Raw genomic sequence first — 26093 nt, 5'->3', positions numbered from 1 at the left:
GTGGGCTCATTTGCATAACTGATCACGACCGGGTTCACAAAAATATTTTCTAATTTTTGTTGTGGTCCAGTATTCAACGCACTTTATCGCACTGTGCGCCGTTTTATTTACATGTTTTGACAATCCTGATTTCTCTCTTGCTGCGTTTCTCTCGAACCGTTCTACCGTGATACGGGGGGATATTGATCAATGCAAAAATTAATGCACAAACAGCAAACTAACTGTTCTTCTCCAATTTTACAACGTGCTCGCGTGTACTTTGAACGTAATATTCAAAATACATGCAATCATTGGCAAAAATAGCTGTTTTATCTGAAATACGTTGACATCGAACGGATACATTTCATGCAGCGTTGAACAACGACACTTAGTTCTACGGTACGCTTTTCAGTTCGCTCGTGTTGCTTTTCTTACCGCGATCGAAATGGAATTGGTTTTCGACCACGAAAGTGAAAAAATAACCGATTTCGGGCGACAAATTGTATGTCAAATGAAAAAGGAAAGAGTTTTCAGTATTCCATTAGTTTCTTTAAGTGCTAGTGTATTTAGAAGTGCATTTAAGCATCATTTGAATCAAATGCAGTACGCGCCCGTGGGCGAAAATAGTGCTTTGAGTGCTACGTTTCTACACGAATCTGTGAAATAATAGTTAATATTGAAATGAAGATTTACTTATTGAAGAAGAAAATTATTTATATACCACCAGTAGCAATTGCATTGCATTTTATACAGGTAAGTTCAGGGTTGTTACGAGAAGCGTGGAAAAAAATCCGCGCCAAATCCGCGCGAGCAAAATTTGAATCCGCGCCAAATCCGCGCGATTGTGAAATTAAATTCGCGCCAAATCCGCGAGAGTGTGGAAGTAAAGTTTCATTTTTCTACATTACGTATATATTGAACATAAAATTTGAACAATCTACAATAGTGTATAAAGGAAAGGCACTTTCAACTTGAATGGATTAATTGAGTGCCGGTGGGAGTTGAACTGTTGATTCGTAAATTAACGCAGTTCATCTTAAATGTTCTAAGCTTTCTGCAAATTGAAGAAGTTTTGTCACAACTCTATTTCATGTTTTTTTTTTCAGCAATATTCCTTCAGTAACTTTTAGTAAAATCGCTGTAGCAATCTACAGAGCGTTCTTAAAGATATCTGCCAGAGTCCGACATTCAGAAGAATATACCAAAAGATTTGTGAAGAAATTTCTAGCAAAGAAAATATTGGAAAAATTTAAAAAATAATCATGGAGCTATCCCTTAAAAATCCTTGAAAAAACCTGAATGAAACGAAAGGAATTTCTGAAGTTTTTATTAACAGTACCTAATACAAACATTTTCGAGAAATTCTTAAAATAATGAGCATGAATTTGAGTAGGACAATGTGAGGGTAATTCTAAGAAATTTGAAAAAATAGGAATGTCTGGAGAATCCCAATGAGACATTATAGAAAGAAACTTAAACTTTAGATAAGTATTGTCCAGGGAGAATACGTTAGAGCTCGTCAACGAATTATTGTAGACTGTTAGGAAGCGGAGGTGGCCTGGTCAAAATCTACGCTTCATACTAATTTCGAAAGTTTTGTATGGACAGGACAAAGTCTATGAGGGTGGTTCTGAAATGATCAAAAATAAGTCTACGTAGTTTATGAACAGCGTCTAGAGGAAATACTGAAGAAATTTCAAATGAACACATGGGGAGATGCTTGTACAAACAGAAAATACCTTCCTCCGCAGTTAAAATACTAAAAAATCCCTACTGAAATCATTGGAGGAAATTCTGGGAAAATTCCTGAAAGACATTTTTTAAAGATTTTCTTGCTGGTTTAAAATTCCTTCAGGATTTTTTCTAAATTTTTTCCAGGTACTTGTCCAGTTATTTATCCTTGAATTCCTTTAAAGATTCCCCAGGGTTTTTCTCCAAAGTTTTCATTATTAATTCTCATAGGGATTTATATGTTTTTTTATAAATTTCCTTCATAGTGCCACGACAGTTGTTCTAAAATGATCGAAAGATTTCTACTACAAATAGCGTTATGCTGGGGCCCGTGGCGTAGTTGGTCACACGTTCGCTTCATATGCGGATGGTCATGGGTTTGATTCCCAGCCCCGGCACTTGCAATTTTTCGTCAGTTGCTTTTCCCCGAGAGCAACTGACACTGACCCTCTTCTGAGCCCCATGGCTCAAACGGACCCGGATACCTGGACATCGGCGAACTGCTACTCATAATGGACCCCCAATCGGACTGGAAAGGAACAACGTCCATCCATCATCATCCTTGTGCTCATCATTCTACTAGGAATAAAGTAGAAAAAGTGAAAGCAGCAGAAAGGCATCCAGTTCGATAAAGTAGAATAGAATCTAGGCGCTGTACAAAAATGTAAGTGCAGCTGTCAATTGAAATTGCTCACGTAGTGCCCCGGTGGACAATAGAGCTGTAAATTAGGTTAAGTGATGAAGAATAAAAAAAAAATAGCGTTATAACTATGCGGTGTACCACTCTGAAAATTCCAACGGTAAATCTATTGTTACGGGAGCTCTCTAGTGGATGGATGGATGGATTACTCCAGCCATGGATTCCTGAGAAATATTTGTAATGAAATTCCTAGAATCATTTTTCAAAAGATCAACCAATCCATGCGCGTAGGGAATTTGTCCCCTCTGTTCCAATGCCGTGCGCGCTTGTTATACACTACAGCCAGCGTGCACGACTTTGGAACTAAAAAGTCTTACAGTTGTGTCAGAAACTCTTTCGAGAATAATCTTCTTTCGATATTTTTAAAGGATTTATTTACAGAAAAAAATCAGGCATTGCGAAACAAATCACTCGAGAATTTTATAGATGAAGCTGAATCTTTAACCCAAAAAAAAATCATTCAAAAAGATCAACAAGAAAGGAAAAATATCAGAAAAGATCTATAGAGGAATTCCGTGGATACACCTGATTACTTGGATTTTGTTATAGAATTTCTAGGAAGTATTCGGAGTAGAGCTCGAAGTTTAGTTTATTCATCTAAATCCAATAGATAATATGTTGTGTCGGATGATCATTTTTAAAGATGAGAGAGTGCTAGCATGTTTTACTTAAATACCTATGTTGTAATAACTAATTATGCAAAATGAAGATAATTGCTACGACAATAAACTACATAGATGTAATGTAACTAACCTAGTTTAGTTCAGACTTCAGAGCTTTCTAGACCATTTTCGTATTGAATTATTTATGAAACATACTGTCCAAAGGCTCTAGGATTCATACCAACGGGAATTAAAGTTTTTATAAGCACTAAAAGGGCTTAACTATCAGTATTTTCATATACAAGATTCACAGAATAATGTTCGTCGAAGGGATTCGTCAAGCGCTGGTTGATAGATCAAAAGAAGGCAATCTCACACAAAAAACTATGATGCAAATCAGAGTAAAATCATGTACAAAATTTGCATGACGGAACAGCAAAACCAATTCCGCGCCAAATCCGCGCGAGGGCCGAATTCCAGGGGAAAATCCGCGCCAAATCCGCGAAAATCGCGAAATCCGCGCTGTTGTAACAACCCTGTAAGTTAGCTGAATCTAATGCATTTGTTCATCGACATCCGTACTCGTTCAAGGTTAGGGCTAGGGGAAGAAGGAAGGCAGGAGCAAGTGGGCGCCATACCGCCTGCCATTTTGTAACTCTAGCAACCTCGTCCTTAAACAATCTGTGAATTCTATCAACGGTTACGTAAGGGTTTATGGGAGAAAGGGGAAGGGGGGTTGAAAATCTTAGGCCCAATAAGAAGTCTTTCTGGAGAATGGTATCGAGAAATCAAGAAAATTACTGTATACGTAATAAATGGACAGTCCTATCCGTTCTGAATCATAACAAAGCTCTTCTCCTGACGTCCCTCTCAGCTGCGAAGCACGTGTTCTCACGGGGTCTCAACTAACAGGAACACAACCACCCACCACCCACTTTTGGTCGCTCGCAAACAAACGTTCTGTTCTGACAGACGCTGCAGACGGGAGAACCTCCCGTCGTCATCGACGTTGGAAAAAGAGAACGCGCACCCGCGTTCTCGTTCTCATTCAATCATCGATGCAGTGAAAGGCACTCACTGACGGACTAACTGCGAGGTGAGATTTGACAATCCATTTCGTTCTCACGTCCTCGCATACGGACGGGGTGCAATCAGCTGATTTTGACAAATTCAGCTGTTTACCGCCGCCGCTCTCTCTCGCATACACTGAATGTGATTACGCCATCATTACCCTGTGGATTAACTTTGGTTATCCAAAGGTTCTAACCGACGCGACGCCACCATCATTCGAATGCGGAAACTTTTGCGGTTCCATTTAAAACGAAATACCGTGCCAGACAAAATTACTTCCTCTCTTGCCCCGCGACCACGCGTATGTTTTGTAGAAACAACTCTCGCTTTTCGTGGCCCCGGGGCACACACCGCACAACCCCGAAAACTCGCCCCCGGATAGCCGCCGAAAGGGGTCCGGTCCGGTTCGGTTAGAGGTCCAGTCTTCAACAGTCGTCAGTCCGTCGGTCGATCGGTGGCAAACCAAACACCCGTCCGTCCCTACGATCAGGTTGTTGTTGCGTACCAAACCAACCGACCGCACGCCGCACACACTTGCAATCAGCAGCGTGCTGTCCGCTGGTGGTAAGTGGCCAAGTGGCCACCACACACCACAGAGGTCTCGCACTCGCACACACCACCACCAGTGCCGACGAAGGCATGTTTTCTGTTTTCTCGTTTGCCCATTTATTAATTTTCAATGAAAGTTGATTAAACAAGTTATTCGCTCTGGCCTGTGCCAGTGGCACTTTCTGGCACTGCGCAGCGCTGCCGAGTGCCGGACTGTGGGACTGGACTGGTATGGTGGTTGTCGATCGGCATTAGACTGGTTCAAATTTTCCAATTTGCGATCAGAAAAACGGTTCGCTTCAATTTCACTGCGAAAGATTGGCTTTAGTCCAAGAACCTTACTTTGGTAAAAGGAATTTCTATCTAAGTAACCTGTGGACCCCGTGTTTGCTACTTTCAGTAAAAAAAAACTGGAAAACTCGCGTTTTATGCCTCGAGCATGTGTATTTGTCAATAACGTAATCTTTCCTTTTTTCGTCTGGGGCTGTCCATAAACTACGTAGACTTATTTTTGGCCCCAAACTCTCCTCTTGTCCCTCGTAGATTTTTGTACTTTACATTTTTTTGAAATTTGTATGGAACGTAGACTTTGACCAATCACCCCTTTTTCCCATGGAAATTCATTCCAATCTAGTTTTCCAAGTTATAATTTAACGACTTCCACCTCAAAACTTTAAATTTGTTCGAAGATACACATCTGTTCTGTGCTAAGAGTCTACTTTGTTTATGGATAAACCCTCTCAAAGAAGTATGTGCTGTAATAATTGATGTATACCGTATTACACCGCTAATTCGACACTGACTGTTGTAAGCATTTAAGTCGACAAACTGATCACCCTACACCACGTTGCTCTTTGAAATTTGGCAACTCTATTTTTGTTTTTGTTTTGATTTCCGGATTTGTTATGAAACGCAATTTTAACAGATATTGCAGTGGTGCGAATGAAATGCTCGTTCTTTCTACGATGGTTGCCTTTCGCAGTTCATTCCGGTTGGTCTCCACAATTTCCAGGCGGTTTGAGTGTCGAATAGCACCAACTCAGAACTGCCGGAATTAGAACTTCCGGAACTGCTGCGAGTGCGAGTATAAGCCCAATATTAAACTGTTTTGCATTTACAGTGTACACCGCTGTGACATTTGAATACTTTTAATTCGACATACGTCAAATAAGCGGGGTACGAATTAAAAAGTGTCATATTAAAACACGTCGAACCAGCGGGGTACGACGGTATGTTGGAAACCTCAAGATAAAACACGTCTATTGTTCCATGGTGAATCACTCCATGGGGCACTGCATGCCGCGGTTGCTAAGGTAAATAATTATTCTTCTGAGTCTTTGACGTTTCGTGACCTAGTTGTTTGCGATGCCGACTTAGAGAAATTTGGTTCGCGCTCTCTGAGAAGTGGGCTAATTTATAAGTTATGACGTGCTGATGAGACTCCTCCGTTCTATTGAACTCATCCACATAGATCGAAAAAATAGTGTAAATTTCTGTGACATATAATGCACATAATTGGAGCATGAGATTTCACAGAAGTTTACATGTGTATTGACGCAATAGTTGTTGACAACAATCAAGCCAGTTGTCAACATGCAAGATGGCCACTTGCACAGTTCGTCCAGTTTGTGCCGTGAATGTTTATATTTCATTTTATGTACAATTTTAATCTATAAATATGAATAGTGTAAATAAATCGTTTTAGCATGTTCGTTTGTAATTCGTATATTACGCGTTTTGCAAGTATGCAACACTTTAGGATTTCGGAATGGTTCCATGAATTCCTCTAGGTTTCTTCTGGGAACTTTCAAGGAGTCCCTTCTAGGATTTCTCGAAAAATTCTTTCTGCATCCAAGAAATTTTGTATTCATGAAATTTTTCCGGAATTCCTTCAAAAGCTTCTTCCGGGATTCCTCCGTTAACTCCTTCCAGGATGCTTCCAGGCAGTGGCGTCTCGTAACCTCATTTTTTACCTGTTCAACGATCCTAAAACTAGAATTTACAGAGGATTCAGTATCAGAACCAAATTGCACAAAATTGTCATTTTCTACAAACTATAAGCCAATTTGTTGACAAAATCCAAGTATTTACATTCGTTGAACAGGTAGATTTCAGGAACTCTTTCACGGGTTTCTCCCATAGACTTCAGAAGACGTTTCTTCTGAGATTACTCCAGGAATTTCACCGCGATTTCTTCCGGGATCCCTCCAGAAGTTGCTTCCGCAATTTGTCCAGAGGTTTGCTTCTGGAGGGGATTGTTTCAATAATTCTTTACGGTGCTTCTTAAGGAATTCTCTAGCAGTTCCATCTGAGATTCCTCCAAGAACACCGTGTGGGGTTCCTCCAGGAGCCGCTTTCAGGTTTCCTTAATCAGCTTACGGAATTCAGTATCAGGCAGATATTCCCAATGGAAACTTTCCGGAATTGATTGCGAAATCTTTCGAAAAGGTTTTTTTTAAGGAATTCATTTCGAAATTATTCCAGGAAATGCGTATGAAATTATTCCATAAGCTCCTTATAAAATTCCTGCAGGAGTTCTTTGAGCCATCCCTCTTAAAATTTCTTAAGGAATTCTGGGTTTTCTCAAAAAGTTCCTTCGGGAATAACATTTCCCCAGGAATTCCTTGTGGGAATCTCAGGAAGAACAACTGCTAAAGACATTCCAAAACGAGAACTTGAAGAATCTTAGAATATACTCCAACAGACATCCCTGAAGTAACTCCTGGAAGAATCTAGGAAAAAGTTTCTGGAAAAAACTCGTAACAAAAACCCGGAGAATATAGGAATCTGGAAACTCCCGGAGGAATCCCAGAAGGAATCTCTGTAGGAACTCCATGAGGAAGCGCTGCAGAAATCTTGGAAAGCACTATTGGAAGAATCTCAGACGGAACCCCTTTCGGTATCTTATCAACGAAACTTCTGAAGGAATCCCAAACAAACCTCTGGACGAATCTCGGAAGAAGCACCCTGAGAAAACCCAGAAAAATCTCCTGTAGGAATCCTGTGATAAATTTCTGGAGAAAACACGGAAGAGTCCTGAACTCTTGGGGGTATTCAAGATGGAGTTCTTGGAGGACTCCTGGAAAGAACTGTTGGAGGAACCTCAGTTGGAACCATTTTAAGGAATCTCAGAAGAGGCAGAATCTCGAGGGAACTTTTGAAGGAATCCTAAGGGAGATCAGAGGAAACTAATGGAGGAATTCAGGAAAACATTTTTGGCGAAATCGCAAATGGAATTCCTGACAGAACCTTAAAATAAATTTCAGAAGAAATACATATCTCCACCATACATATTAAATCGCACTACCTATGGAATTGGAAACAATAAGGTCATAAACGTCAGACCTTAGTCATTGAAGAACAACGAAAATAACAGCAGTCCTAAATTGCCCCCCTGCGGTACGCCGGAAGTTGGAAGAAACGGAATTGATTCGGCAGCTCTCGCTTTCACACAAAGATTTCGATTGCTCAGATAAGATTTAAGCCAATCACACATTCTCGCTTACACAGCAAGTCGAAGGAGTTTAACAAGTAGGATATCGAGGTTGAGAGTATCAAAAGCAGCCTTGATATCGATGTATACCCTTATCAATTTGCGCTTGCCCATAGTTGTCCGTTGTCCATTGACGCAAGTCAATATAAATTTGCAAAGATTGCTTTCAACCAAACGCTTTGGACGCTAAGAATCCGAATTAGTTGAGTAAGACTAATATAGGAGCAACTTGAAGCGAACATGACACTGTTCACAATAGTCTTCAAACATTTGGAGCCTGCTGAAAAGGAGGTTATTCCGCGGTAGTTGACAATGTGCGTCTTGTCCTCCTTTTTGTAGACAGGCTGCATTTTCCCTGGAGCAAGGGCCGACATTTTTCAGATGGTTGGAAACTTTTGTTGCTGCGGCAATTGGTTGAAAATAGCTGTAAGTGGAGCTACTAGTACATGACCATAGGACATCTTAAGCTTATGGAGTACATCACTTACGGCTGCATCGGTTTCATCTACCGTTGTTGGACAAAAATCCATCCTCCGCACTGCTTGCTGTAATATCTTTCAGATGCAGACCATTCTCCATTGTCTTTGAATTCACAAAATTCGAAAAAAAAAATTCAGGTTTCGGCGTATATTATCCTGTTGTCTGTTGTGCTTTTGTTGCGTCTCTTTTTCCGCAAATCCGGCTCTGAGAGCTCCCATTACTTCATTGTTAAGCTTCGGATTTATTCCTTGGCTGCAATTCAGCACAAATAACACTGGAATAATTTGGAAACATGTCGCCAAACAAAACTGTATTGTACTGAACCATCTGTTTTGATGGAAACTAATCTCTTTAAGCAGTCAAAGCTGGTCAAAGCAACTTCTTATCATTTGATATGGAACTGTTTCCGAGTACTTGATCAACGCTTATTAAGCAAAACTGTCTGTAGAATCCTGAATCTTCAGTATATTATGTTGATCTTATCTAGCTGTGTTAAGGAACTATGCTCTTTTCACACTTTATGCGTAAAGGTACAGCTAGATTTGAGTTTAGGGAATCTCCAATGACACTTACATATTTTGTATATGTATATATTTGTCTATGCTCGAGAACTTCTCTCGATTTCCTGAATACATTGTATCATTATGTTTGCCACAAAAGATACAAACCCTTGTAGGCAAATCAAAGCCACTGGTACAGCTACTCATAAGAACACTTGATAACAGAAGCCAAGTTTCCCAGAAAAGTGATCCAAACGCAATCGACTAAGAAAATCAATGTCACTGTCCTTAGATAAGACATTGTCGACCTTGAGATTACAACGACACAACCACCTGTTGCCGCCACATTCTCCTGGACCAGTCTAGTGCGCCCCTAGTGCTCCACAACAGTTGTGTGTCTTTCGTTTTCTTTCGAGCGCGGCGAACCCCGCTCGTCGGTTGTTGCTTTTTCGCTGCGCGCGAGTGTGATGGCTCTTTTCGTGTTTCGCTCGTTTCTCTTTTTTCGAACCAAATCACATATACACTTTTATTACGTCTCCTCGACTTTCTAAGTTAGTTTTTTTTACTACTTTTTTCAGTTTTCGTAATGATTTTTCAATCATTCCCCGCTCGCGCACAACGGTATGCAGCCAGGGCCAGGCCAGGCCAGACCAGACCAGGCGCGCGCGCGATTCAACACTATACGCGGCAGCATTTTTTGGAGTTCGACTCTTCTCTCCTCGCACTCACGCTGCTGATTTCCCCCGTGCGTGCGCTGCGCTGCATTCGCCACCCGATAACCGAAAAATGGGTTAACGGGACACGACGGTGGTTCCCTCTTCAGCAGCAGCGGTCAGTCCAGTCAGTCGAACGAATGAATGAACAAAAATCCTTCCGTTCGCCTGCTTTCTGGCTCTTATTTTTGCTTTCTTCGGTGTGGCGAGCCAGCCATCAGAGCAGGCTCGTCGCTGCTGAATTTCTCTTTCGGAAAGGTCACCGCCTGCTTCGTTCGACGACGCACACTGTCATTCTTCAATCCATCCCGTTGGGATTGGGGTTTTTAATCCTGCGCATCACAATGTCATTTCAGCACTGTCGTCGCTCCAGCGTTGACTCGACCACTATCAGTCAGAGTAGGCTGTTGTGTGCGAGGTGTGTGTTAAGAGCAGAGGTAATTGCGCGAAAATGACGAACACAAAAAAATACCTCAAAGTGAGAGCCACCCCGAATTATGTAACCCTCGCGCGCGCGCCCAGCTCGAAAGTGAGCTTCACTATCTTTGAAAAATTTCTCTTTTACCGTCCGACGTCGTTGTCGTCACACATAAGTAATACGGCACAGCACACCACACCAACCACTTGTTGCAACACACAAGCACGCAATTTCGCGCATCATCAATGCCACATCGAATGCTACCCCAGGTCTCCAGGGTCTCTTGCTGTGTAGTCTCGTTGTCGGAGGTCGTCATCTAGTAGTCCATTGTTCCAATATGCACAAAAATCCTGTAGAAATCGTTCTATTCAGTCGATTTTTTCACTATAGTTTTGTTTTCACGAACTTTTCAGTCATTTTGATTGCGATTCACAAAACACATTGTTACAGTCAGGTCAAAGCACGCTTATTTCACCCACGTTTCCTCGATCTACTTATTTTCGAAACAACAATCATTTTTAACAACGTATCATTTCATTTATCAAACGATGCACGATTTCACTAATTATTGATGTTTAAGATCCTGAAAACGATGCGATCTAATGGTTCACCGACCGAATGATGTCATTATAAAATTGGATGTCAGTCATATGAAAATGGTATGCCGCCCATATGATAGTGCAACCTTTTTTTTCTAGCGATTGATAACTAAAACTTTATCACTATCCTTTTTAACAAGGTGCAACACTGGAAAAGGAATTACCTGCAAAAACCTGCGAAACCAGTACGAGAATGTTTGGCTTTGAATCTGTTATTTTTTTTACAAAGGAAACGCTTTTCTCAGTGTTTTATTCCTACACTGAAAAAAATGGACTTCATGATCGACAGTTCAGTCCTTTTATGAATCTCAAAATCTGTTTTTGATAGGGCCTTTTTAAAGGCAGTTAAGTCCAAAATAAGTGTTAATATTCAGTAGTTTAAGTAGATATTAAAAGGAGTACTAGAAAATCAGGTCGGTTTCCATTTTGCAGATAAGTCCATTTCAAATGTTGCTCCTCTACTGACGAAACTTACCTGATTCTTTTTGAAGAGATTGCGTACCAGAGATGAGCTGTAGAAATTGCGAACACTACCGACACCGTTGATCATCGCCATCATCGACGACGACGAACCACCGAACATTCCGACACTTGGTCCATATTTCATAGCTGCTGCTTCCACACTACCCCCGCCGCCACCGCCGAACGACCCAACACCAACACCGGATTTCAACGCCGCAGTAAACAACGGACCGGAACTGCCACCGCCGCCAACGACCGTTTTCTTGCCAACAACACCATTTCCGACACTTTTCCCAGCCGCAGCAGCAGAACTACCGGATCCAGTTCCGGTTCCAACACCTGCTGCTACTGTGGCACCAGCCGCCACCACCTTTGGCTGCTGCTGCTGTTGCTGATGGTGATAATTTTTGCCAACAACAAACTGACACAGTTTTTCCTGCACAACGCGGGCGCAGACCCGATTCGACGAACTTAAACACGCCATAGTCAAAAGAATTGTGAGCCGATCGGTCGGCAGCATTACGCTGGAAACCCCCCTCGAGAGCTTTCGAGCTCTTTTCGTCGGATCTTCGCCCGATCCGAGGATCTTGTGGAAGATTCGGAGGCCTTAACCGACCACCACCAGTAGCAGCAACACGAACGGGGCCACGATGATCACCATGTATCGTGTGGACGGCGAGCAGTGAGTGTGTTCTCTCTCTATCTCTGGCTGGAGAGTGAGAGTCCGGGGGCAGGTGAGTGTGAGTGCTCTTCTCAGCGCACACCTGGGAGAAAGCGTACACACCTGTGACGAAAAAGACAGAGAAGAAAAGGAAAATGTTATTCTGAGTGCTTATCACTGCTTATCAATGGATACACTGGAGCAAAATGTTGTCATGTTTATAATTCAAATTATTTTTTAGTTGCCCAGACCGCATTCGTCGGCGGACCTACACATAACGCCATATTGCCGGTGGAGCAAAGGTCGCCGAGTTAGTTTAGCACGTGCGTACGTGGTGCGAAATACATACAACCCATTACATCGGTACAGATCATAGGAACTGCGGTCATTAGACATTAGCGTGGGACACGGTTATACATATGGTTATATAAAAAATGAAAAAACTCTCGTTCTTGCATAGCGCATTTAGTTCACCACTGGACTTTCGCACGAGTTTTTTACAGTGCGAAAACGTAAATAAAATTGCGTGATTGCAACAAATCAACTTGATGTTTTCAGAGCACTTATTCAGCATAAATCAAAGAAATAGTGCGCCAAAGACATCAACTGGATTTGATGCAATCGCGCACTTTTATTTACATTTTCGCTCTTAGGAAGACTGAGTGCGCAGTCCAGTGGTGAACTGAATGCGCAATATACTTTTTGAGTTCCATTTTGCCCCCATTTCAACTGTGCAAAATTTCAGCTCGATCAAAGAAACTATATTTTAACGCTCGCCTTTTTTTTTTGATTTTCATACGATTTAGTATGAGGAAAATTTAAAAAATACACTACGTCTTCAGCCAGAGGCTGCACAGACTGAACATTACATACACAACCCGCATAAAAATGAATCATTGAATCTGTTTTAAAAACTGTAGACTACCAATAAATTCTTATGTTAACAATATTTTCTATTGTATATGTATTGTTGATCACATTTGGAAATTTCATTCGTTTCATTAAATTTATTACTGAATTAGAACTATATTTGGCATATGGACGTTATGAAAGGTCTTTTTATATACGTTCGCTCTTTAAGACTGGAACACATATCATAAGTGTAACTCAATCGGTGCAAATTTATGCTATGGGCTCCAGGCTTTAGTCTAACGGGTCTCTTCATTGCCAGGACAATGGTCAAGCATGCTGTAATGTTACTTTTGTAGGGTCTGGGACCATTTGGGCAGGAGCACCTATTTTGGGCACTCAGTCAATTTCAAACCGATTGACTTGAATTTTTTAACATAGCTAGATACTGCGCATTACTGATCGTGTTTAAAAAATCAAGTGAATCGCTTCAAAATTGATTGAGTTATAGCAGCAAGTGCCCAAAATAGGTGCTCCTGCCCAAATGGTCCCAGACCCTACCTCATCACCCACTAAATGCAACTACATTAGTGGACTAATAACATTTAGCGCGCTATAGTGTAGCAACATATAGTGTTTAGTTTGCTAAACCCAGTTATCTGGCTGGTGGTGGGGCATGGAAGCCTAAGCAACGACCATTAATGCAATTAAACGTTACTTCAGACATGAGTGATTCGAATATTTGAAGAACTTTTAAAGCTATATAAGCTTTTGTAGACAAAATTTAATCTGTACAATCACTTGTGTTTTATTTTGGGGAAACATGTCTCAAAATAACACACAAATGTATCATAGTATTAGATTCTTCTTTTGCATTTGAACGCTTCGAACAAATCTTCTAATATAGTTTCAAGTTGTAGGAAATCGAGTATATTTAAGTGCAACAATAATGGTGAGCATACGCGCCAACTTGTGACGTAGTTGGGGGGGGCGAGGCCTCTCAAAATCAACCAAATTCGTAAAATTTCGACGCAGTTCATCTAGTTTAGGCATATTTACGTGAAAACTAGTGCATTGAGCTAAAAAAAGTTGAATTTTGCCCAATTTTGGAGAGCTTCGCCCCCCCAACTACGTCACAAGTTGGCGCCTATGATGGTGAGGCACGCTGTAATGCTATTTTTGTACCTCATCAGTCATCACCCACTAAATGCAACTACATTAGTGGTCTAATAACAATTGGGTTCTTTAGGGGTATCAGCATTATTTCATAACCGGATTCTCCGCCCAAAAATCAGTCGAAATCCAAAATTTCATACTTTTTGGAGTCCGGGAACTATTTTTAAAATTCATTTAAAGTTTGCATGGAGGATTTTTTTTTGTTCGGGTCAAACTGACACTCTATCGATTGAACTGTCATTCTATCCACGAAAATTAAAACTGATTTGTTACTTTAACCATCAAAGCAAAGGTATTAAAATCCAATAAAATCACGTTATACTCACGTTATAATGAGCTCTTTCGATTAGGCTATAGAAAATAGCAGTGCTTTATTCACTAAACAACCCAATTGGCGCGCTGGGCACGGTTCCATCATGCCGATTATAGTGTTGCCACATATAATGCTAAGTCTGCTAAACCCTGTTATCTGGCCAGTGGGGCATGGGAGCCTAAGCTTCAATCATTAATACAATTAAACATTACTCGATTTACGACTTGATTGATTCAAATATTAGATAATTATTTGATCTGTGTTCTTAAAATGTAGCCCCGAATGTACAATAAAATATACAAGCTTCTAGTCCAAATGCATAAAGATAGTTCAGTTGCAGATTTTTTTCAAGCAATCAGTAACAAAAATAAAAAGCAGAAATAGATCAAACCAATCCAAAATGTTCATATTCGTTTTTTAAAATCAAACTATTCCAAAACATTAGAATTTTCTGTTTCACAATAGAAAACAAATCCCAAACAATTGGATAGGGCAAAACAGTATGTTCCGTAATCACAATTGAAAGCAATTCCAAAACAATAGAATCTACTGTGTAATTAAGTCACTGCTCAAAGAACAATATGAGAATCTTCTGTATCACAATGGAAAACAATTCCCAAACCATTGAATCAAATGTGAAACCAGTAATAAAATTACTACTCGAAACAATACGTTTACCGTGCAATTCACTATTTGAAACAATTCGAAAACATAAGAATCTTCTCTATCACAATACAAAACGATACCCAAACCATTGAATTCAATGTAAACACAGTACAAACAGTATGTTCTGTTTCACAATAGAAAACAATTCCAAAACAATTGAATCAAATGTGGAACCATAAATAAAATCACTACCCAAAACAATACGTTTACTGAGCATTTAATTAGGTGAAACAATTCGAAAACATAAGAATCTTCTGTTTCACAATAGAAAATCATCCACAAACCATTGAATCTAATGTAAAATCACAGTTCAAACCAGACAGTTCTCGGCATAACAGTTCAAAACAATACAAATACATAAAATTCTACGGTACATTTGATTACATGTATATGTATTAACAACATTTAATTTACATTAGAATCTTCTGTTTTGCAAAAACAATTTGGATTGTATGGAAAAAAGTTCTTTTTTGTATTGTTATGATACTTAACAACCTATACAATTCAATGTAAAATGCTCATTCACATTTGATTCTATTGTTAGAAACATTTCGACAATGATTTTTCATAAGGGCCTAACTGACATGATTGATTTCTCTTCGTCGACTCTATCTTTCGCTAATAACTTGATCAAAACAAACAAAAACATTGTTCTTTTGGTTTCTATAGCAACATGTAGTCGTCTTCTTCGCATTTCAACCAAAAAATCTTTGGAAAACTCAATACACATTCTGTGATAACACAAACAGAGGATGGATGAAGAGAATTCGAAAATGTCAGTTAGGCCCAAATGAAAAATCAGTATCGATTTGATTCTATAGGCTAATTCGGATTACCTCCAATTGTAGAGGCGCTTGGTGAGATAAGGAGAAAATCGTTTGTTTACAAAAAGTGGTCAATTTTTTGTCGTCAAATTTTACTCATTTTTTGCAAGTTGTTGCAAGAAGTTGCAATTTTCCATTTGCAATGACTTCCATTATCATCATTCTTGATGCCCACGCCGACAGATACCGAATTGGCCAGCCAACGAAAAATCCGGAAGATCGCCCGCCGGAGGCATAGAAAGAGCACCTCAAATTAATCACATAAATTGTTCGTAAGTACCTACCGGATCTAAGCGCATCTGACACATTCCACGCACTTCTACGCCAAGGGTGTGAAATTTCAAAGTGATTGTTTTGCTCCAAGCTTTCCAGCATATGAAAAAGGGTAGATTTAATCTTAGGAAAACCATTTGTTTTACTTAAAATTTGACTGGCAACGTATTTAAATAGTTAGGTGAAGTAATAGCATTTTATGTAAGAAAAATGAAATTTTTCATTGATATGTTTCAAATATGCCTGCTTGCATATGAAAGTTCAAAAACATTATACCTATTTTTTGTAAATGTAGTATAATAATGTATATTTTATACACCCAAAGGCAACTTTTCATAAAAATGGGTTTAGATATGTTTTATGCACTTTTTGCAATAGCCGCAATTTAATGGTGTCCCATTACGAAAATAGCACATTTGTTGTAATAACTAATTTATTACGAACTTTAGACAAATGATTTTCCGGATTCTCTTAGTATTAGTGGAGACCTTTCTTCCAACATATAGGTTACCTTGATCGACGCTTTATCTTTAGGCGTTACAATGGGTATGTAGACATGGTGTCCCGTTACGAAAATTTTAAAGACACTCATAAGCGGATAAATAAGTTTGGTTTGATCAAATATTTAGCCAAAAAACTGTAACCATGATGAAATGATATTGTAGATGGTATATATTTACATTATCCTTCTTGGTGTAACGGCCCTACTGGAACAAAGCCCGCTTCTCAGCTACGTAAAGAAATGGCAGGTATTCTGATGGATCAGTATAACAAGTGATATTTTATTAAGTTTTGTTGTGACAGCGTACTCTTTGAATGCTATAACCTTTTCAACATGTCCTTTGATTTACCAGCATGATGTTTAAAAAGGCTTATACACCCGATTCTTTTTTTTGCACGGGTCTGGTTTTTGTTATAACTTAGTCAATTTTCAACCGATTTTCATGAAGTTTTGTACACTGGTAGTACCAGTCGTGCCTACATGTGTACAAAATTTCATGAGAATCGGTTGAGAATTGACTGAGTTATAGCAAAAACCAGACCCGTGCATCACGAAAATGGCATTGCATTACTTTTTGTGACTACATAAATTAGTAGTGATGTACCGAATAGTAATATTTCAAATTTTATTATTCGGAGAACTGCTGCTAAATTCTCGTGAAATTATTATAGAAGACGGCTTCGCTTTCAAGAAAGTGCAATTTGAAAGCCACCTTCTTCACAAACGTTTTTACATCACATAAATGGTAACTTTTTGCCAATATATACTCTGAAAATCTACTTTACAATTTATTGAATTTTTAATTTAGCGTGTTGTTGCTATGTTAAGTCATTATTCGTCCTATTCGGTACATTCGGCCGAATAATACATTTAATATTCGGCTAAATGAATATTCGGCAAAACCGAAAATAAGCTGATATTCGGCCCGAATATTCAGTCGACCGAATATTCGGTACATCACTATAAATTAGTAACCATTGATTAAAAGTCTAACGACCTCTCTCTTGTCGTTTTTGTTGTCAACCTTTTTTTCTTCTCGATATCCGTTTGTTTGTATTGTTACTGGTTGTCGTTAGCTAAATATCAACGGAAAGCCCCCATAATCCCATCGCTTCCAAAATAAAACATTGTTTCCCCTAACCTCGACCAAACCGCGAGTTTAACGGTTTCCCAAAACTAACACAATATAAAAGAAAAATCCCCTTTAAAATGTAAAATTTATTTCAAATAAAATTGGTTCCTTTATTCCCAAGGCGCATGAGCCTTCAAATAAAGGATTAAAGCAACATGCGACATATGCTTGAAAAGACTGTGTTGGAAGAATGTACTATAGACATCATTAAATCTTCTTCGGATCATTATAATGTAGAAAATCGCGAAGATAGATACGTCGCACAACCATAGTTTTGGAGACACAATTTAACTTCACGTACCCGACTCCCGATAACTCATTTCCAAAATACTGGCATTTCGTCAATTTTCATTCGATTTTTTTTTTTGAAGTCGCTCTGGATCGATCATAAATTGGTGCTTATTTATTACACTCAAGTGGCCATGTTTTATCCGGAACCATTTCGGAGACATTCCGGGTTGTACTGTGGTCAGGGGGGTGCGGAAGGGATCTGTTTTGCCAAATGGCTAAAAGTGATTATTTCGTGTGTTTTTATTGTGTTTTAGAGGCTCCCGCGGAACCTGCTCCAGGTGTTACGGAGCGGCCATATTAGTTGATACATACTTAAGTCATTTTTTCTATCCCATTCTTTCGAAATCATGAAGATTGACACGTCGCTCAGCATGTTTTGGTTGCCAACTAGAAATGTCCCCGATGACATCCCTGTGGAACCTGTGCTATATGTTCCGGAGTGGCCAAATTAGTTGACACATACTTCAGTCTATCGTTTCTGACTCAGTCATTCGAAATCATGGAGATTGATATGTCGCACGGCATGTTTAGGTTGAAATCCAGAAGTGTCCCCAATGAGGCCCCGCGGAATCTGTCACGGGGATTCGGATGGGCCAACTTGTTCCAATCTGGTTACAGTAGCTGTGTTTCACTGTTCGCAACAAAAATTTAGCTGAAAATCGATGGTTCAAACACAACAACTCTCGAAATAATCACTCTTAGCGATTTTGACAACCCCCTGACCCCTGCACAATCCGGAATATCGCCGGAATGGTTCCGAATATTGTACGGCCACTTGAGTATAATAAACTCGCACCAATTTATGATCAATTGAGGGCGACTTCAAAAAAATCGGATTTGAAAATGAGTTGTCGGGAATCGGATACGTGAAGGTTAAATAATCCTCGAAACAGGTTCCCCAGGGCCCATTCCGATGGCCACCATAGGGCCAGAGCGATTTTAAAGGCCTATTTGTGTCCTGTCGGACAGCTACCGTCTGCCTGAAAAATATTGCCGGAGACTGCAACAATCTATCTAGTAAAGCATTTGATCTACAACTAGATGTCTTTAGCCGTAACGGGACACCATTAGCAAAACACTGTTTTCACGCGAGCGTAACGCTGCGCTCCCAAAACTAAATCAAGAATATTTCCGAAACTATACATTTCTCAGTAAAACTCACTTCGGCAATCTTGTTCACATCAATCCAAAGAAGAAATGTCTAGAAGACTCTATTATTCGAAACCTCATAACAGAGCTGATATACGCATTTCAGTTTGAAAATTTTAAAAAGAAGATTTCTGCGATGGTGTCCCGTTACGAAATGTAACATGTTATATTATGTAAATTGGAACCAAAACCCCATAGAACAAGTATTGCATCAGGAAGTACATCTAATAAGCTTGTTATAAAACCTGTTAAACCATATGGTCATGAACATTGCATTCGATTGCAGACGTCATTTGTTCACGAAAGTTAGTTCCTCGCAGTGTCCCGTTACGCTGGAATGTGTCATCTGAAAAAGAATTAAATTTTCGTTCCAAAAAGTGCTCGTTTGTTTCTCTACGATGCGGAATTCGATACGAAAAAGTGAAAAAAGTGCACATTGCCTAATGCTGCGTCATGGCAATTTTTGGCGAAGTCACGTTTTTCGTAGGGTTTTCATTCCTGCCACCAGATGCGGAGGGATCGTTAGCTTTCGTCAGATTTGCCTATTGTTTTTCTATTGTTAATTTAATATTGAATTATATTGTGAGAGCATGGTTTTCAATGGTACTGTTAAGTTAGAGTCCTATGTTTTTCTATTGTATTTTTTATCCTGGGAGACAACGGACAACATATACAGGGTGTTAGGCAGGGATGCCAGATGATTTTTTGAAAAATTTGTATCGCACTTTTCAAAAATCTGTATCCCATACAAAATTTGGGTGAAAAATCTGTATCCCATATAAAAAAAAATTGGCCCCTCTAGCTCAAAAATCTGTATTTCATATAAAACGAAATCTGTATAGATGCTCAAAAATCTGTATAATACAGATAAATCTGTACATATGGCATCCCTGGTGTTAGGTTCATGACTTTTTAAAAGGTGATAGAGGATCAAAAATTGTTCTACGCATATAAGCAAATCCAAAGCAAGCTAACGATCTCTCCGCATCTGGTGGCAGGCAGGGATGGGGATACTCACTTGCAAAGAGTTACACTCACTTGCTGTTTTCTCAGCTCAGAGGCTTGCAATCAAGAAACGTTGTATGGACGACTTTTGCCTTGTGGTTTTGTCTAAAAGTTTGCCGAATAGTGTAAGGGTCGCACACGCATACTAAAGTCGTGACAGAGCTGTAAAAGCGACTCTCCATAAGGTGAGTGTAATTTACGTTCTCCTCGTGGAGAGTTGCCTTCGCAGCTCCCTCGCGACTTCGGCATGCGTATGCGACCCCTACTCTATTCGGCAAACTTTTAGACAAAATCACAAGGCAAAAGACGTCCATACATCGTTTCTTGATTGCAAGCTTCTGAGCTGAGAAAACAGCAAGTGAGTGTAACTCTTTGCAAGTGAGTGTTCCCATCCTTGGTGGCAGATATGAGAAACCTATGAAAAGAGTGACTCCGCCAAAATTTGCCATGGCGCAGCATAGGCAAACTGCACTTTTTTCACTTTTTCATATCGAATTCCGCATCGTAGAGAAACAAACGAGCACTTTTTGAAAAGAAAATCTAATTCTCTTATCCGGTAGGTACTTACGAACAACTTATGTGATTAATTTGAGGAACTCTTGCTATGCCTCCGGCGGGCAATCTTCCGGATTTTTTGTTAGCTGGCCAATCCGGTGTCTGTCGCCGGGGGCATCGAGATTGATGATAATAGAAGCCATTACCAATTGAAAATAGCAACCACCAAGGCAAAATATGAGTTAATTTTGAAAACGAAAAATTGAATTTTTGATGTAAACAAACGATTTTCACCTTATCTCACTTAGCGCCTCTACAATTGGGGGTCATCCGAATTTACCTATGGTCAAATTTCAACCGTTACGTAGTTATATACCTTCCAAGTTTTTGGTTATTATTGCCTTCACTAGCTATAATTTTAAAATTTTCAAACTTATCGCAGTTTCTTTTACCCTTATTCGAAAGATTATGAAATTTTCTATCAAATGGCATTTTTGAATCGATTGGTTTAGGTAAATAACTAAGTTTTCTAGAACAAAATAGCTAAAAATAATGTGTTTTAATTTGTTTTTGTCAATTATCTTTGAAACATGCGTAATGAATTAAAATTCTTTCTTTGGCAAAGTTTTGGCTCCTGTTCTACTCTACAATTCGTTCTTTGACACCAAACTTCTAACTCTTATAGTTTTCTTGCAATTTCAATTTAAATGAGCGGCACAGTGCGCAACAAAGTGCTTACCATGACAGTTGCAAATTTATGGTCTGAAACGCGATGTTTAAATCAAAATTGCAAGAAAACGGTAAGAGATATAAGTTTGATGTCAAAAAACGAATTGTAGAGTGGAATAGGGGCCACAACTTTGCCAAAGAAAGAATTTTAATTCATTACGCATGTTTCAAAGATAATTGACAAAAACAAATTAAAACTCACTATTTTTAGCTATTTTGCTCTAGAAAACTTAGTTATTTAACTAAACCAATCGATTCAAAGATGCCATTTGATATAAAATTAAATAATCTTTCGAATGAGGGTAAAAAAAACTGCGATAAATTTGACCATTTTCAAGTTATAGCCAGTTAAGGCAATAAGAATCAAAAACATGGGAAGTTCAATAACTACGTAACGGTTGAGATTTGACCATATGCGTTGAACAATTGGTTTGCGAAACACAGCGTGATTAGCATTGGACAATTATACTTTTGTGACGATGATTTTAATCGCACTTTGTTCCAAGTGATACGTCTGTTTGTCTGTGGTTTGGGTTTGTTCATAAACCACGTAGAACAAATTTTGGCTTTCTCATACCTCTCGTAGACTTTCGTCCAAACAAATCAGGCCAAACATGTCTAAAGGTCCTATCTGCAGAAGAGAGGTTCTCTTTGGTTTCCCTCTCTTTCGTTAATATATCAGCTGTTTATTTGTATTATGATTGTCTCCTTGCATTGAACGATAGTCAAAACAATCGTCTTTTGATTTGTACTTAAAAAATAGTTGAAAAGTGTACCATTACATTGCAATAATTCAAAGAGTAAGTGAATAAAGAGAGCCTCTCAAATGCAGATAGGACCTATTGAAATGTTTGGCCTGAAATATTTTAAAATTTGTGTAGAGCGTAGACTTTGGCCAGACTACCAGCCGCCCATCCCCCCAAAGTCTACGTGGTATATGAACGGCCCCTTTGCTAATTTTACACTCAGTGCAATATGTAGGAAAGACATAGACCCTGTTGCGCAATCTTGGTCAGGCATTTTGATTAGAATATCATGCTGTTTTTACGATCAGAGCTATTTTCAGCTACACAGGAGTCCACTAGTGGTTAAAATACCCTATCTAGATTGAGTTTAAATAAGGGCGAAAGTAACATGAGAGAGTTCTCTTCATCGACTCTCTCTTCTGCAAATTAAAGTAACAAGATGCAAATTCAATCAAACTTTTTTACACTTAGACGCTAGATTGCATCGCAACCTAGCGATTTATGACCAAAAAGTGCAACCATACTTGCATCTTGTCACTTTAATTTGCAGAAGAGAGAGTCGATGAAGAGAACTCTCTCATGTTACTTTCGCCCTTATTTAAACTCAATCTAGCTATATCATTTCGTTTGTGAAAATAATAATCCAGTTTCCCTCTTCAAATTTATTTCAGTGCGTTCTAACTCTTTCCCGTTACCTGATGGCTGCTCTCACACAAAATAGATCGCGGATCTCAACAGCACTCACCCAACACACGGTGAGAAGCTCCACGCGCCGCGATGATGACAAGTTCACAGAGCGAGTCGTCGGTCGAAATTGCTGACCCTCACCAAAATCTCACCGCGAGCGAGCGGGAGCGAGCGACTTCGCGAACCCGCGCCGTCACACTTCGGTTCAGGTTTTCTTCCACCACCCCACCGCACACACTCTCCTCGTTCGTTCTCTTCGTCAGACGACTTTGCCCACTCTTCTCCGTTCGTAATCGTCGTACCTAGCAGCAGCAGCAGGCCCCGACCGACCGATGAACGGTCAATCGAATCGGGCTTTTTGCGTTCGGAACCACGATAAATTCCACCGCGCGCACAATCACCAACAACTCCACTCACTTCGGCGGCAATTTTCTCCAGCAAATCTGGCCCACAACTCCGCGAAACTCTGCGATGGACCACCGACTCGAAAAATCCAACACACCGACCGACCGATTGCGAAACACTTCTCTCAGCTCACACGGTTTTGATTGTCTTTTCTTGATGGGTGAGTTGAGTGAGCGCGAGTGCGGTTTGAGGATTTGACGGCTCTCTGTTGATTTCGATGATGCCCGCGACCGCGAAAGACCTTCAACGGGCGTTCGAATGGGATGGACGAGTTTAGGGACGACGGAATGCGCGGTCTCCTTTCCTCCGCCTGGTAAGGGCGCGATAAGTACCTCGCGAACGAGGAAACAAACACATTTTGGGAGCTCAACTCACTCATTCGAGTGCGAGTTTATAGAATTTGACATGCGCCCGCTGACCATTTCGACTGACGGAGTAGAAAATAAATAAAAATCGCGATGACGGTCGTCATTGTTTTCCAGAGAGCTCAAAGAGACAATGGGGTACGTTTGGTGTAGTACTAGATTTGTAGTAATGAGCTGAATTTTAGTATGGTGAGAAGGTCAGTTCTCTGTTTCTGCAATGAAATGGTACAAAAAGCGTGGGTATTATGATTCCTTGCCTAATTTGATGCAGTTTGAGCAAAAATTTGAATAACTATGTTCTTTATGTTGCGAGAAATGGAGAAAACAACAACACTGTTGCCCAAAGTTTTGCTCAAACAGCATCAAATTAGGCAAGGAATCTTAACCCACGCTTTTTGCACCATTTCATTGCAGAAACGGAGAATTGACCTTCTCACCATACTAAAATTCAGCTCATTACTACAAATCTAGTACTTCGCCGATCTGTCCTATTTAGCGGCTGCGAGGTGCAGAGTGCGCACGTGCACGCACGTGGAGATGCATCTTTTGACGTTTTGTTCAAAAGGTGCAAAGTAATTCTATCTGTCAGGTAACATCATAACTGTTCTTTTTCTCAGCTAGAGTACACGTACTAATTATGCATTAAATATTTATGGATTTACGTTTTTGCTTTACTTCTATTTGTTCTAAATTTACAGCGCTTTTGTCCACTCACCACGTCCTCCTCCTCCTCTTCTTGGTAAACGTCCTGCTTCTAATCCTGCTTCTCATTTTGTGTTCTTTGAGAAATTCCAGGATTTCCTGGAAGAGCCCTTGGAGGAATTTCTGGAGGAATCTCTGGGAATATTCCTGGGCATACTCGAGGGGAAATCTCTGGAGGAACCTCCGGATGAATGTCTGGAGGAATCCCTGAAAATATTGAAAGTATTCCTGGAGAATTTCCGGGAAATTCTCTGAATCTCCGAAGAAATCCCTAGAAGATTGCCTGAAAAAATCCTAATAGGAAGCAATCAGTGAAGTACTAGATTGAAAGTAGTGAGCTGGATTTTTGTATGGTGAGATGATCAATTCTCCGTTACCGCAAAGAAATGCTGCAAACAGCGTGGGTTATATGATTTCTTGCCTAATTTGATGCTGTTTGAGCAAAACTTTGGGTAACTGTGTTGTTGAAGTTGCAAGAAATAAATAATACAACAACACAGTTACCCAAAGTTTTGCTCAAACAGCATCAAATTAGACAAGAAATCATATAACCCACGCTGTTTGCAGCATTTCTTTGCAGAAACGGAGAATTGATCATCTCAGCATACAAAAATCCAGCTCACTACTATCAATCTAGTACTTCACTGATTGCTTCCTATAGGAGGCAATCAGTGAAGTACTAGATTGAAAGTAGTGAGCTGGATGTTTGTATGGTGAGATGATCAGTTCTCCATTTCTGCAATGAAATGGTGCAAACAGCGTGGGTTATATGATTTCTTGACTAATTTGATGCTGTTTGAGCAAAAGTTTGGATAACCGTGTTGTTAAAGTTGCAAGAAATAAATAATACAACAACACAGTTACCCAAACTTTTGCTCAAATAGCATCAAATTAGTCAAGAAATCATATAACCCACGCTGTTTGTACCATTTCATTACAGAAATGGAGAACTGATCATCTCACCATACAAAAATCCAGCTCACTACTTTCAATCTAGTACTTCAATGATTGCTACCTAATCCTGATATAATTTCTGAAGGATGTCCAGAAGCAATTCCTGGAGAAAATCCTGAAGAAATTTCTGGGGTATTTCCTGGAGGAATTCCTGAAGGAGTTCCTGAAGAAATTCCTGTGTAAAATCCTGGAAGAATTCCTAGAGGTATTCCTGTAGGAATTGCTTGAGGAATCTCTAGAGGAAATCTTGAAAGAATTACTGGATGAATTTCTAGAGGAATCACCAGATCAATTTTGGGAGATTGCTATTTCTACTATTATTCCAACTCCAGATATCTATGAAGTGGGCCAAGTTCTTGGACATATTCTGAGTAGATATCTAATCAACATTTCCTCCCCATCCCCGCTGATCGTGAGGACCTGGCCAGGTGTCGAGAGTTCGTTAAATGAAAGGTTTTTCAAGTCCCAGGCAACTTTTCTGACGCATTAAACGTCTCTATCGACAGCTACCCCAGGATGTGTACGGTCGGCTATGCTATGCTATGCTATTATTATGTCTATTATTTTCCTTTTTCTGAAAAAAAAAATCCCTTGATACATCCTCGAGGGAATTCCTGAAACAATCCTTGAAGAAATCTGTGGAGAAATCCCTGGAGGAATACCAGGAGAAATCCTTCCTAGAGGATTTCCTGGAAGAACTTCTAGAGGATTTACTGGAGGAATCTTCGAAGCATCCTTGGAAAAATTCTGGAGAAATTTCTGGAGAAATCCTTTAAGCTATTCCTGATAGAATCTATGGAGAAATTCCTGGACAAATACCTGGGAGTAATCCCTAGAGGAATAGGACAGATCGGTGTAGTACTAGATTTGTA

The 26093-nt window shown here is 39.8% G+C and overlaps 1 protein-coding gene across 3 annotated transcripts in view; it reads right to left on the bottom strand.

Annotated features, from left to right (window-relative positions):
• LOC109415190 (all trans-polyprenyl-diphosphate synthase PDSS1) overlaps positions 1-23467 on the bottom strand; it is a 288054-nt gene extending 264587 nt beyond the window's left edge. Inside the window, exons 1-2 of one of the 3 annotated variants that reach the window (XM_029855102.2) lie at positions 22804-23467; positions 11311-12081 (exon numbers count right to left, since the gene is read on the bottom strand). In XM_029855102.2, coding sequence (XP_029710962.1) covers positions 11311-11817 — 507 coding nt within the window. In that variant the 5' untranslated portion in view covers positions 11818-12081; positions 22804-23467. The remainder of the gene's footprint in view (positions 1-11310; positions 12082-22803) is intronic. The other 2 variants (XM_029855103.2, XM_029855104.2) reach the window with 2 other exon arrangements.
• Positions 23468-26093: the final 2626 nt, after the last annotated feature.

The sequence above is a fragment of the Aedes albopictus genome, chromosome 1 (assembly GCF_035046485.1).
Source record: "Aedes albopictus strain Foshan chromosome 1, AalbF5, whole genome shotgun sequence".
Lineage (NCBI taxonomy): Eukaryota > Metazoa > Arthropoda > Insecta > Diptera > Culicidae > Aedes > Aedes albopictus.
The sequence above is the reverse complement of the archived record's forward strand: the minus strand, read 5'-3'. Positions and strand labels throughout refer to the sequence as shown.